The sequence below is a fragment of the Jaculus jaculus genome, chromosome 10 (genome assembly GCF_020740685.1).
Source record: "Jaculus jaculus isolate mJacJac1 chromosome 10, mJacJac1.mat.Y.cur, whole genome shotgun sequence".
Classification (NCBI taxonomy): Eukaryota; Metazoa; Chordata; class Mammalia; order Rodentia; family Dipodidae; genus Jaculus; species Jaculus jaculus.
This window is the reverse complement of record NC_059111.1, coordinates 96,176,469-96,190,983: the sequence shown is the minus strand read 5'-3', so window position 1 is coordinate 96,190,983 and position 14,515 is coordinate 96,176,469. Positions and strand designations below refer to the sequence as shown.

The 14,515-nt window shown below is 40.8% G+C and overlaps 2 protein-coding genes across 8 annotated transcripts in view; one reads left to right on the top strand and one right to left on the bottom strand.

Annotated features, from left to right (window-relative positions):
- Positions 1–14,515, bottom strand: part of Cald1 (caldesmon 1) — a 212,055-nt gene that overhangs the window by 48,775 nt on the left and 148,765 nt on the right. The window lies entirely within an intron of this gene.
- LOC123464001 (60S ribosomal protein L21-like) lies at positions 5,157–5,711 on the top strand. Its single transcript, XM_045160135.1, has one exon. It carries the CDS (start codon positions 5,157–5,159, stop codon positions 5,637–5,639), a length of 483 nt encoding a protein of 160 aa, XP_045016070.1. The 3' UTR covers positions 5,640–5,711.

Here is a 14,515-nt window from a genome sequence, read left to right as displayed (position 1 = left end):
GGCTCAGGGGATGTACTGCTTCCTATCAAGTGTGGGGACCTGAGTCCAGGTTCCCAGTGCTAGCGTCTATAATCCCAGCATGCCTGAGTTGAGAAGGGCGGTGGAGAGAAGAGAATGGCTCCTGGGCCAGCTAGCTTAGCATACCCAGCGGGAAACGACAAAGCAAGAGACCCTGCCCTGCCTCAAACAAGGTGGGAGCCGAGGACCTGCACCTGAATTTGTCCTCTGACCTCACTCACTGGCCCTCATGGGGAAAGGAGTCAATGTATTACGGTGAATTGGAGTCGGGACCGTTACAAAGGTCCAAAAAGAATCAAATCACAGGGTCGAGGGGGATGGCTTCTCGTTTAAGGTGCTTGCCTGCAAAGCTAAAGGATTCAGGTTTGATTCCCCAGGACCCACGTCAGCCAGGTGCACAAGGGGGCACATGCATCTGGAGTTCATTTGCACTGGCTGGAGGCCCTGGCGTGCCCATTCTCTCTCTCTCTCCCTCTTTCTCTGTCAAATAAATAAACAAACAAACAAACAAACAAACACTAAGAAGGAGAACACCAAGCATTTTTATTGCCTGGTGTAACTTACAACTGGTAGACAGCTGTGGTAGTTTAAATGGCTGCCCCTCAACAGATTCAAGTTTTATTTAAGCTTGTAACTCGATGTCACTATAGGAGGATCCTAGGGTATGGCTCCAAGGTATGTTTGGGGGGGTTAGATCTGAATTCCAGTCTAAAGATATGTAGAGTACTTGAATTCTGCCTGGGTTCCCGAGTGTGCCTGTTTGAGCTGGCAGAAGTTGCTTTTCTCTCTGCGTAGATCTGTGAAAGGGGGCCAGCTTCATTCGCCATGACGGAGCTTGCCCTTGACTTATAAGCTTCAGATAAACCCAGATTCTCCCACGACTGTGTCTGGTTTGGAGGTTCCTCCTAGCAACTGAAGCTAAAAATGGCAGCAGCATGAACACAAGTTAATGGCCACTACCTGAAAGGATCCATCTTGGGCTCTAACATACATGTTAGTGTCCTGACCACCGGCGCCCTGGGTGGGAAACCAGTAGTCCACGTGTACTTATTTAGATAAGAGCCTAAGGATGGAGGCAGGTTAGAGATTTACAGCGACTTCCATGTATTTGAAATCCAGCTTTTGAAGTTCAGTTGAAATAAATGCCTATTTAGGGAAATTACATAATCAGTATCATTTCATCAGATATGTTTCGTCTGTATTCCCAAGTAAAGAACGGAGTGGTAGAAATACAGGTGCCAAAGTCAGGATGAAATGGCCTGCACAGTAAACTTGATTAGTTTTGAAGGTGTGACAGCTATGGAGACAGAACACCAATCAGGCCGGAGCCGCGCTGGAGGGTCTGGGGCTGTCTGGCTTCATGGCTTCACGAGCTGGGGAGAGGATCCCATGAGGCTGAATTGCAGAAGACTGTTTTTATTTAAACTTTTTTATTATAATAAAACTTACGGGCTGGAGGGATGGCTTAGTGGTTAGGGCACTTGCCTGCAAAGCCTAAGGACCCAGGTTAGATTCCCCAGTACCCACATAGGCCAGATGCACAAGGTGGCACATGCATCTGGAGTTCATTTGCAGTGGCTAGAGACCCTGACATGCCCATTCTCTCTCTCTCTCTTTCTCTCTCTGCTTTTTCTTCTCTTTCTCTCAAATAAATGTATAAAACATATTTTAAAAAACCCAAACATATACTGGGGCTAGAGAGATGGTTCAGGAATTAAGATGCTTGCCTGCAAAGCCTAAGGACCTAGGTTGGACTCCCCAGTACCCATGTAAAGCCAGGTGTACAAGGTGGTGCATATGTGTGGGATTCATTTGCAGTGGCTAGAGGTCCTGGCATGCCCATTCTCTCTCGTATACTCTCTCCAATAAATAATAAATAAATAAAAATACAACTTACATAGAAATCCAGACATATAAATATTTTGTATTAATACCTCTTTTTGTTATTGTGAAAAGAACACAACATGAAGGCTACTCTTTAATTATGCTTTTAATTGTACAACACAGTAAATTAACAATAGGCACAAAGTTATATGATAGGTCTCTAGAACATACTTAAAATTCTTTTTAAAAAATTTAAAAAACATTTTATTTATTTGAGAGAGGAAGAGGAACAGAAAGACAGAAAGAGAATGAATATGTGCACGCCAGGGCCTCTAGCCACTGCAAATGAACTCCAATGTATGTGCCACCTTGTGCATCTGGATTCTTGTGGGTACTGGGGAACTGAATCTAGATCCTTTGGCTTTGCAGGCAAGCTCCTTAGCTGTTAAGCCATCTCTCCAACCTCATAACATACTTAAAGTTCTTATATAACCACAAAGCCTAATTAATTTATAAATTAAAAGAAAAGCAAATAACAGAACCATACAGTATATATCAATATCAATATATATCAAAGTCATATGTGACTGATGTATTTTGCTCTGGTTAGATTTACAATCTGGCCAATATTCTGCATAGATCTACTACTTTTATATCTCTGTCATCTTTTCACTGAAATAATAAGAATGCTATGAATGTTTTGAAGGCTGGTTCCTTTGCTTTTTGCTACTTTAGAAAGTCTGACTTCATCCTGACTAAAATATGCTCGTGTGCAATATTCAAATGCCAATATAAATAAAGTGTCACTTAGTAATTCTACAAAACTGACTGGTAATTTTCCACAAATATGAAGAGAAAGGCAATGTGGTAGAGTTAATGGATAACTAGATTGGGACTCGGAGAATGTGGTTTCCACAAGTGATCTCTAAAGGACTTGTGGCCTTCTGATTAACCCGAGGTAAATCTCTTTGTCCGTCAGCATGTGCAATCAAATGCAATGACGGGTATGTCCTGACCCAGCGATGAAGTGCGGCGTCTCGATGTTAGGAAAGTTCAGTTCAGGAGCTGCTCTGTGAGGAAGGAGGAGGTTCAATTTTAGACTTGCTGAGTGTGAGGTGGCGACATGACACGAGGCAAATGTTTCTCTCGGGTTCGACTGCGTTGTTTGCAGTGGTTTGGCTTCAACCTTCAGGCTCTTGGCCTCCTTCTCAGTAGACAGCTCTTCCCGCAGCAGAGAGAACAAGCCCAGAACAGCGGCTTCCCAAGCCAATCAAACAGAAAGTTTCAGTTTGGTCTTCTAAATCTCTGGATCGGCTATGAAGTCAGGGCACATCTGTGACTTAGAAAGTTCTTCCAAGACAAGCAAGAGCATAAAAAGTCCCATATGTGACAGCCCCTCGCTGAAAGCAAAACTCCTCCCTTTCCTAACTGAATCTAATGTGAGCCCACATTTTCCAGTAGATTTAAAAAAAATGAGATATTATCATCTCCCTCTTCTCATCTAACCTGTGAGCTTCATGGGTGCCTGTGGCTCTTGGGTGGAACATGAATTAGATTTGCTACCATGGCCCAGTCACAGTCAGTCTGTGAAAGTGGATCATTTCCACCGTCTCCTCTAACTTCTCTCAATGGAACTTCAATTTGTAGACAACCACGTCTGTTGGTAGTCCTGTTATTTCACTTCTAGGATACGGTTACCAGAGGTTGCTTTGAAAGCATCTTTTATGGCTACTAATAAAGAAACAAATTAAAGTTGTTTATAAAGTTAAAACAACAAAACAAAAGAGCCATCATGGTTTCATGGTATTTTCAATCATAACATTCCCAGTTGCTGGCCTGGAAGCAGCAGTAGGGCTGGAGAGATGGTTCAGTGGATAAGGCTCTTGCACCTAGATTCAGGTCCCCAAATGCCATAGCAAGGATCAGCCATCCCAGCAGTTCTGTGGTGAGACAGGAAGTGAAGACAAGAGAATCCCTGCCCCCCAAAAGCTTGTGTGCCACTGGCCTGGAAAAGGCAGCGGTGAACAACGGGAGAGCCTGCCTCATATAAGGTGAGAGGTGAGGACTGGAGGTGGTCCTCTGATCTCCGTACGTGCACCACGACATAACACGCCCAACACACACACACACACACACACACACACAATAAAAGAACACATCAGTTGACTTTTTAAGTGAAATTGTGTCTGTGCCAAATAACTTGATACGTATAAAAAGTTTTCAGCTGTGAAACTCCCTACATTGGCCCTCAGTGTTCATGGCAAATTATAATTTCTCTCAGCTAGGGCATTTCCCAAAATAACCTATCCCTCATATTTTCCCCTCAAGGCTTTGTTTTTTATTTCAAAATCGAAAAATCTTAGTTGTTTATTGCTTTGATTCTTTAAAAAAATTTTTTTTGTTCATTTTTATTTATTTATTTGAGTGTGACAGAGAGAGAAACACACACACACACACACACACACACACACACAGAGTGAGAGAGAGAGAGAGAGAGAGAGAGAGAGAGAGAGAGAGAGAGAGAGAGAGAGAGAATGGGTGCACAGGGCTTTCAGCCACTGCTAACGAACTCCAGACGCATGCGCCCCTTGTGCATCTGGCTGATGTGGGTCCTGGGGAATTGACCTCGAACTGGGGTCCTTAGGTTTCACAGGCAAGCGCTTAACTGCTTATTCATCTCTCCAGCCCTATTGCTTTGATTCTCAAAGTAGAATACCCTTAACTAGTTTTGAAAGTTGCACAATACAAAACATATAAAGGCAAAAGTGAAAACCAGCTCCGTAAAATCATCCAACTCAGATGTGGTCACGATGAAAATGTGATATATTCTATAAACATTTCCTCATGTATATAGATAATTACATTAGACACATTTGTGGTAAAGTGGTATCATGTAATAAATATTACTTCACAGATAATTTCTTTAGCCAGGCATGGTGGCGCATGCCTTTAATCTTAGCATTTGGGAGGCAGAGGTAGGAGGATCACCATGAGTTCAAGGCCGTGCTGAGAATACATAGTGAATTCCAGGTCAGCCAGAGCTAAAGGGAGACCCTACTTAGAAAACCAAAAAAAAAAAAAAAAAAAGTTTCTTTAAATTACCATACTTATGACTGCATTTTAACACATTAACAAAATATAAAAGGCCAACAGAAACAGTATTTTGTATAAACATAAAAGATTTTATGGTAATTATATTCCTATATATTAATCTAGTTTTCTACTGCTGGGCATTGAAGATTGTTTTAAGCACGTTCTTTTAAGAAGTGCTATAGTTTTCGGCCAGAGCCGCCATCTTCCAGTACTTTGCCAAAATGACAAACACAAAGGGAAAGAGGAGAGGCACCCGGTACATGTTCTCCAGGCCTTTCAAGAAACATGGAGTTGTTCCATTGGCCACGTATATGCGAATCTACAAGGAGGGTGACATTGTAGACATCAAGGGAATGGGTACTGTCCAAGAAGGAATGCCTCATAAATGCTACCATGGGAAGACTGGAAGAGTCTACAATGTCACTCAGCATGCTGTTGGCATTGTTGTGGACAAGCAAGTCAAGGGCAAGATTCTTGCCAAGAGAATTAATGTGCGTTTCGAGCATATTAAGCACTCTAAGAGCCGAGACAGCTTCCTGAAGCAGGTGAAGGAAAATGACCAGAAGAGGAAGGAGGCCAAAGAGAAGGGAACCTGGGTGCAGCTGCAGCGGCAGCCCGCTCCGCCCAGAGAGGCGCACTTTGTGAGGACTAATGGAAAAGAGCCGGAGCTGCTGGAGCCTATTCCCTATGAGTTCATGGCTTAATAGATGACCTAAATGAATCAGACCTAGATTGTCAAAATGCTTTTCTTCATTAAAGTATGGTGTCCTCACTTACTCAAAAGAAAAAAAAAAAAAAAAAAAGAAGTGCTATACAAGTATCTAGGTATGGCTGCACACTCCTTCAATTGCAGCAGTCTGAAGGCAGAGGTAGGAGAATCAGTGTGAGTTCGAGGCCCCTCCCCCCCAAGATTACATAGTGAATTCTAGGTCAGCCTAGGCTAGAGTGAAACCCTACCTGGAAAACCCAAAATACCACAAAAAAGAACATCATTACAGGTACTTTAAAAAATATTATTTTGGGGCTAGAGAGATGGCTTAGCGGTTAAGCGCTTGCCTGAGAAGCCTAAGGACCCCGCCCGGTTCGAGGCTTGATTCCCCAGGACCCACGTTAGCCAGATGCACAAGGGGGCGCACGCGTCTGGAGTTTGTTTGCAGTGGCTGGAGGCCCTGGTGCACCCACTCTCCTCTCTCTCTCTGCCTCTTTCTCTCTATGCCTGTCACTCTCAAATAAATAAATAAAAATAAACAAAAAAATTTTTAAAAAAATATTATTTTGTTTTACCATTTGTGCAATTATTTATTCTGGGATACGTCTCAGGAATGAACACTTCAGAGTTTAGTAGCGGTATGCTTACTCCGAAGGCTTTTGATTTGCATTGATAACTGCCCTCCAGATATGTCATGCGACACCAGCAGCCTCTGAGAGTACTCACTTCACCACCAAACCGAATTTGTTCAACGAAGACAGACAAGGACCCAGGATCCTTAGAATGACAGCAGTTGCTCTGTGTTATATTTGTGTCTGTATTTAAACATGGCTTTAGCATGTCTGCTCTTCGGTACATCAGGCCTCACCCTATTTGAAATCCTGCTGACTAGTAAAGAGCCGACCTAACTAGACACTGGCTTGTCACAAAGGCAGAACAATCCATTTGTTCCTTCCATCCTGCTGTATCCCATGGCAAAATGGCAACACACATTTCCAGAGGGTTCACACGAACCCAAAGTTTCTCTGAACCATCGGAGAAAAGCCTGAACTACGTTTAATGGCATTTTAATCAAACACATTTTGTTGTGATCTACTCTTTTAAAAACCTGGCAACTCACAGATAATATATTAAATCTCTATGAAATAAATGTCTGACTGGTCAGAATGCATAAGTACCCCACCCATGCTCCTTCTAGGTTTACAATGGCGAGTTCTGCTTTGTCTCTTGGTAACTGCCTTCGCTAATCTCATGTCACAAACACTTAGGGAAGGCATCGAACTTTAACCAGGAAAGCAGCAAAATGACTCACTGGATATTTGGAAGAAAGATAGTCTGTCATGTGTATGCTCCCGCATGCACATGTGCCCTTATGAGTAAGTGCAAACCACCCCCAAAATCTGTAATAATTGTTAGTTATGTGGCTGTGCCAGTGGCATGAGGAAGTAAAGGATTCAAAAATTCATCAAAGTGCTGAGAATCAGTGAAGGTTGAGTGCTCAGTGCTAAGTGAGACATCTTTACTATGCCCTCCAGGGCTTGGGGAACACTGAAGAAGCTGAGGGCAGACGGTAAGAGCCAGAGGATGAGGAGGAGTGCTTTGGGATGCTATATTCCTAACTGGAAGAGACTGTTACATTATGACCTCATAGTGGCTGTTACTACCTCCACAAGACGTCCACAAAACAGAGGCCAGCAACATTTCAAAATGGATGCTGGGGCTGGAGAGATGGCTTAGCAGATAAGGGACTTGCCTGCAAAGCCTAAAGACCTATGTTCAACTCTCCAGGTCCCATATAAGCCAGAGGTAGGAGGTGATGCAAGCATGCAAGGCCACACATGCACACAAGGTGGCGCACGTGTCTGGAGTTTGATTTCAGTGGCTGGGGGCCCTAGTACGCCAGCTCTCTCTTGCTCTCTTGCATTAAAAAGGCCAGTTTATTGAGCTTATCATAACAAAAAAAAAAAAAAAAAAAGAGAGAGGAGAGAGTGAGAGAGAGAGAGGATGCTGGAGAAGTGTGTGTAGGGAAAAGCCATCAGAATAGAAGAGGATCTGGTTGGAAAGAGAGTTCAGTGAGTATTGATAAGTGAGGGGGACAAAAGATATTAAGAGGTGATAATACTCAAGTTACATTATGTTTATGTATAAAAATTGTCAATAACAGTTAAAAAGCAAAATAGTGATTTTATGAAATGTGAGGCAGAGGTCATATCGTAGAGATTATTTTATTGTTTTAGTTTATTTTAAAAATATTTTTATTTATTTATTTGAGACAGACACAGAAAGAAGGAAGCAGACAGAAAGAAAATGAGTTATGAGCTAGGTGTGGTGGCGCACGCCTTTAATCCCAACACTTGGGAGGCAGAGGTAGGAGGATCCCAGTGAGTTTGAGGCCACCCTGAGACTCCATAGTGAATTCCAGGTCAGCCTAGGCTACAGTGAGACCCTACCTTGAAAAACCAAAAAAAAAAAAAAAGAAAAAAATGAGTTCAAGGCCAGGCATGGTGGCACCTTTAATCCCAGCACTTGGGAGGCAGAGGTAGGAGGATCACCATGAGTTTGAGGCCACCCTGAGACTCCATTGTGAATTCCAGGTCAGCCTGGGTCAGAGTGAGACCTTATCTTGAAAAACAAAAGAAAAGAAAAGAAGAGAAAAGAAAAGAAAATGCATATGGGTGCACCAGGGCCTGCTCCCACTGCAAACAAACTCCAGACCCATGTGCACATCTGGCTTTAGGTGAGTACTGGGGAATCAAGCCTAGGTTGTCAGACTTTGCAAGCAAGTGCCTTTAACAGTGGAGCCATCTTTCCAGCTCTAGAGATTATTTCACAATGGACATGTATGCATCTCAAAACAGCAAGTTGAATACCTTAACTATATATTATTCCTATTTATTAAAAAAAAAAAAAATCAAAGGACTGGCGTTTCTACCATTCTCAGAACCATTGCTTAGGGGCCTTATGTTACAAGGGAGGAGCAAACAGATCTATGTAACAGGAAAACCCTCTTGAGAGGCGGGGGCTGTTCTGACAGAGCTACTTTAAGTATTTAACACCAGACCTCTGCGGCTTCTCTCGATCCACATTCAGAGAGAGAGCATGTTGTGTTTTGGGCCTTTCAAGTGGAAAGTTCGTTCAGACAAACAAACAAGAAAATTACTGAGGACTCAGTGTCTTTACGTTGGGGAGGCACCATCTAAATGTACGCAGAGAGCAGGAGGAACGGGCAGAGCTTTCTCAGTAATGCATTCCCTGCCTTCTCGCCTCCATGTCGCACAGTCGACAGTCCCCATCAACAGTCCCCATCAAGTATTTCTTATGACTTGGGCAGCGCTGGGAAAATTCTTATAATACTTCCAGTATAAGCTGGGCAAGGTGGCACATGTTTGTAACCCCAGCTACACAGGGAACTGAGGTGGAGGATCATAAGTTCGAGGTCAGTCTGGGCATCTCAGTGAGACTCTGTCTCAAAACAAAAATTGAAAAATGACTGGAGATGTTGCTTAGTAGTAGAGGACTTATTTGGTATATGCAAGGCCCTAATCCTCAATACCACCACCACAAAAGAAGGAAGAGGAGGAGGAAGAGAAGGAATGAAAGAAAGAGGAGAGGAGAAAAATGCATCTACAATATGTTGTTTTTAATACCTTTCTTCCTATAGTTTGAAGAGTGTTACTCTTATCCTCTTTCATTTTCTTTTGTTCCATTTTGTTCATCTTCTCATTTTAGGCTATAGGACATCTCGTTAAAAGTTTTAAGAAATGTTGGTAATAGTATTTTATGAACAAAACAAAATCTGTTAGCAGGAAAAATATTTTAATATTAAACTAGACAAAACATTAACTATTGTGTCTTTAGTTAAAACCCAGAAAGAGTGAAAAAGAAGTAAAGCAAGTCTATCAAGAGTACAAATTTATATATTTTATGTTATCATCACAGTACTGCTCTGAATAATGAATAAGACAATGAAATAGTAAATCAAATTCAGATTTATAATCTTGTTATTTTATGCATATATGTATGTGTGCATTCTTTGTATGTATGAAATTCTATTCTATGCATGCATTGAAATACACATATGTATATATGTGTTCTTTGACTACATAGCTATCTGACATATGATTATATACATGCTATGTATGATGTAGCTGGCATTTTACAATTAAAGACTTAATGTTTGATGACTTGTCAAAATTAGTTCCCTAAGCCATATATTTTTTTTTTCATTGACTCCATAGAATCTCATAGTTTAATTCACTATTGTATTATAGATATTTTGAGGTTATCTTTCATTTTTCTCTATTGCACACAATGCATATGTTAACCTAAGGTAAATATTGAGAAATGATATATCCATTTAGATTTAAAAGATTTTCCCTTCACAGTATTTGTTACAATTTATATCCTGATAGTCTGTCACTTTAAACAATCATGTTGGATTAGCATATATTAATGCTAAACTGCTAACTGATCAGTTCAGAAAGTGATTTATTCTTCTATGTCCTATGTAGTGGTGGTTCCTATGTCTTATAATCCATTTATCTATAAATATTTGATGAACAGTGTTACTTCTATGAAACATTTACCATCCTATAGGAAATACTTGGTATCATTATGAAGTTGAGAATCTCTTTTCAAAACTTGACCACTGGAGAACTTTTGCAGGATTAAAAGAGATTATAAGAGAAAACTTTGAACTGTCACCTTCAAACCCTTTCATGCATTTCAATATTTTCCATGTCTAATAAGCACATGCATATACAGACATACACACAGATGCAGAGGCTCACAAAGAAAAGTCTCTGAAAATAAGAAGCTCAAGGTAGAGTAAGGAGGTCCAATTATGAGGACCAGAGCAAAGTTTCATAGCCTCTGTTTTCCTTGTTTATGCTATGTTCCTGTATCAAGAAAAATCATGCTGCACCCCAAACACCAATGAAATAATTTAATCTCACATCTGTAACAGTGGATCTTAATGCAGTGCACCAATTGTGAATACATAGTAACCAGAGCCCTGTAGTATTCTTGGGCTCTCTGTAGCTATACATTTCCCATCAGGGTGCATCCAAGTGGAACAAAGCCAGGGGCTCACAGACTCCAAAAAGAAAAATAAATTTAGTCAACTGCTTATTATAATTATTGGTTCAGCCAATGTCATTCTCCTACCTAGGGTCCTGAGATGGAATCTAAGAGTTAAAATGTCATGTGGGTTTAAAATATGCTCCTCATGCTGAAGGCAACGTGACTCACACATACTTTCATTATTCTTTTTCATGTAGCAAAACCCCCTGGGATTTTCTTTCATAATATGAAATGCAAGCAGATTCTCCAAACATATCTAATCAGCACTATAAATTGCTCAAGCACTCTTAGAAAAATCTCAGGCCATGCTGTGATCAAGAGGGAAAATTTCAAGCTACTGAAATGAGTCATATTTGCCCAGCAGACTTACTGAGTGTTTGAAAGTTAAAAGAAGCTTATTGAAACATTCCAGGCCCTTAAATATAATTTTGTTTACATGTGGTGTCTGCAAAATATTGTGGTTTCATTTAATGCATATAAAGTCCAACTCTGAATTTTTTTCCTTTCAGTCCTTAAAAGGAAGGGAATTCAAAATCACAATGGAGAGGGGGAGACACAAGAAAATAAAAACATCTTAGTCATATTATGTTTAGAAATTGATTAACAGACAAGTTAGCTGATTTGTTCATAATTAATATAGAGAATGTGAAAGAGAGCCTTGATTTTAGAAGATTTTTCTTGGGGTGGGAATGGGGTTAGAAAGATAAAATCTACTCTTTTCATTATAAGGTTCATTGACACATTACTACTGTACCTTTTACAGGCATGAGCACATATAAAGAAATATGTTACAGGCTGGAGAGATGGCTTAGCAGTTAAGTGCTTGCCTGTGAAGCCTAAGGACCCCGGTTCAAGGCTCGATTCCCCAGGACACACGTTAGCCAGATGCACAAGGGGGCGCACGTGTCTGGAGTTCGTTTGCAGTGGCTGGAGGCCCTGGTGTGCCCATTCTCTCTCTCTCTTTCTGCCTCTTTCTCTGTCACTTTCAAATAAATAAATAAACATAAAAAATTTAAAGAAATATGTTACTTTTTTGCACAATTACACAGGAAGAGAAGTATGTCTCGCTTCATCCATTCCCCCTTCTCCCACCCCATTTCCTCATACATAAACACATTTGAGTCACAAAAGTTTGTATAGCCACCATAGATTTGAGTTCTCAACAATAAAACATTATGTCCTTACAAACTTTCATGTTCTTACTATGTATGTCCTTGCAAGTTGTCACCACCAGCCCATCATTTGCTTTAAACAGTGATGACATCCCATAATCACTCAGGTGTTTCTATAACCATAGAGCGTGATGGGGTTGTGTGTCACAGAGCATCAAGCTGGGAAGAAAAACCCTCTTTCTGTGAGCAAGAGAGATGGAGAGGAAGAATTGGTGCCAGGGCCTCAGCCACTGTAATTGAACTCCAGACGCTATGCCACCTAGTGGGCATGTGCAAACTTGCACTTGCCTCACCTTTGTGCATTTGGCTTACATGGGATCTGGAGAGTCCAACATGGGTCCTTAGGTTTCAAAGGCAAATGCCTTACCCACTAAGCCATCTCTCCAGCCTTCCACCTCTTTTTAAATTCTTCCAAATAGCCCCTGCCTGAATACCAGGATATCTGTATTACTCTCTTGTGTTGCTTTGAAGTTTTGCTCCCATGGTATGCATTGTCAAATAATATAGTTTTTAAAATTTTGCCTTTAAAAACACTTCACATAATAATTTATATTCCCCATGCTTAGTTCTTTCACCTACAATTTTACCTTTGAGATTATCTCTGTTTACAAGAATAGCTATAATGTATGGCAGAGGAGACACGGGCGTGCTTTCTACACATTTCTTGAGATTGTAGTTTGGATGGGGTGTCTAACTTTTTACTTAATTAGTATCATATTTTTTAAAGAAGTCCATAAATGGCTGGTGATGGACAATAGAAAATAAAATGAGCAGAATCTGGATTTACTTTCTTTCTGAGTTGTTATTTTTCTCACATTTCTTTTTAAAAGAAAGAATGCATATCATTAAATACAGATTTTTTTTGGCAGGGTAATTCCATGACAATTTCCTGAGATAAACTGAAATCTATTCATTTTCTCACAAACAGGATTGAATTTGCACCATCTCATCTAACCCGCCCTATTAAAACAATAAGCTTCTTAGACATAAACATTCACTTTTGAATTTATGAATGTTTATAAAGGGTAGGTATGGAAAGAAATAGTTGATGTGGAGAGACATATATAACCACCAGCTAATAGTCAAGCTAAACTGGCTGAGATAAATTAAAAGAGAAAGAGAAATGATTTAGTGATCATAAAGTTAAGTAAAATAAGATTATTTAAACTTGTTACTCACCACTCTTATTTAACACTCAATGAGAATAAATATGTCTAATACTGATAGCCCAACCTCTACCTATGTTTTCATAAACATTATCTTGCTTTCCTTCCCAACCTATAAGTCATTAAAAAATGCATGAGTATGGGCTGGAGAGATGGCTTAGTGGTTAAGGCATTTGTCTACAAAGCCAAAGGACCCAGGTACAATTCCCCAGTACCCACATAAAGTTGGATGCACAAGGTGGTGTCTGGAGTTTGCAGTGGTGAGAAGCCCTGGCATGACCATTCTCTCTCTTTCTCCCTCTCTCATATAAATAAATAAATAAAAATTAAAAGAAAACATGGATAGCAAACAAAAATTTCAAATAAATATGAACATGTAAACTAGGAAGATATGAATCTGACTGATCCTGGACTTCTTAAATATGTTGTCAAGGGCTGGAGATATAGCTTAGCAGTTAAGGCACATGGCTGTGAAGCCTAAGGACCCCAGTTCGGTTCTCCAGGTCCCAAGTAAGACAGATGCACATGGTGGCACATGCATCTGGAGTTCATTTGCAGTGGCTAGAGGCCCTGGGATGCCATTCTCACTCTCTCTCCTTCTCTCTGTCTGTAACCAATAAATAAAAATAAAATCTTTTTAAAATTTTTTAAAAATGTTGTCAAGCAAAAGTAAAATTGGGTTGGGGAAGTCCTACGGCTATCACACCTATTAAAGGACATCTCGCTTGAATGTTTATAACATATGGACAATAATATTGGGCTTAGTCAATTTTTTAAAGCAAAACATGAGAAAAAAATAACTCAGACCTATGCCTATGACTGGAAAGAGCCTATTATTATTATTTACTACTACTTCTGCTGCTATTGATGTATGCGTGTGGTTATCTGCTATAGATATTCTTATTGCTTGCTTCTGGGAAGGCTGGCTGGCCTTCAAGCTTTGGGGGTTTTCCTGACTCTGCCTCCCGTTGATATAGGCACCCTGGGATTACAGACACACGTGCCACATTGTGTCAGGCTTAACGTGGGTGCGGGAGAACTGAACTTGGGTTGGCAGGCTTGTGGACCACGCCACTCTAACGACTCAGCAATCTCCCTGGCCTGACATTTTGCCAGCTCTTTCCCTTGCACAAAGGACTAGATGCGGATCTGCAAGTCAGGCCTGCTCCAGAACTGGCGGCAGGGATGTTCCCACAGTCCCATGGGCTGACCGAGATGCAGCTGCATCAGATCGCAGGTGTGCCAACGAGCAAATTCTTTTCAATTCCGAGACAAGCTCCCGGAACCTGGCCTTTCTAGCTCCAAATGTCAAAGACATAAAACTCATCTTAGGTGAATCTCTGAGTGATCTAAAAAGCATCCGTCTCACTCTCAAATCTGAAGTATTTGTATGATGTGGGGCTAAAAGTCCATGATTTCATGGGTTGAACTTCCAATGATGGTACCCCCCT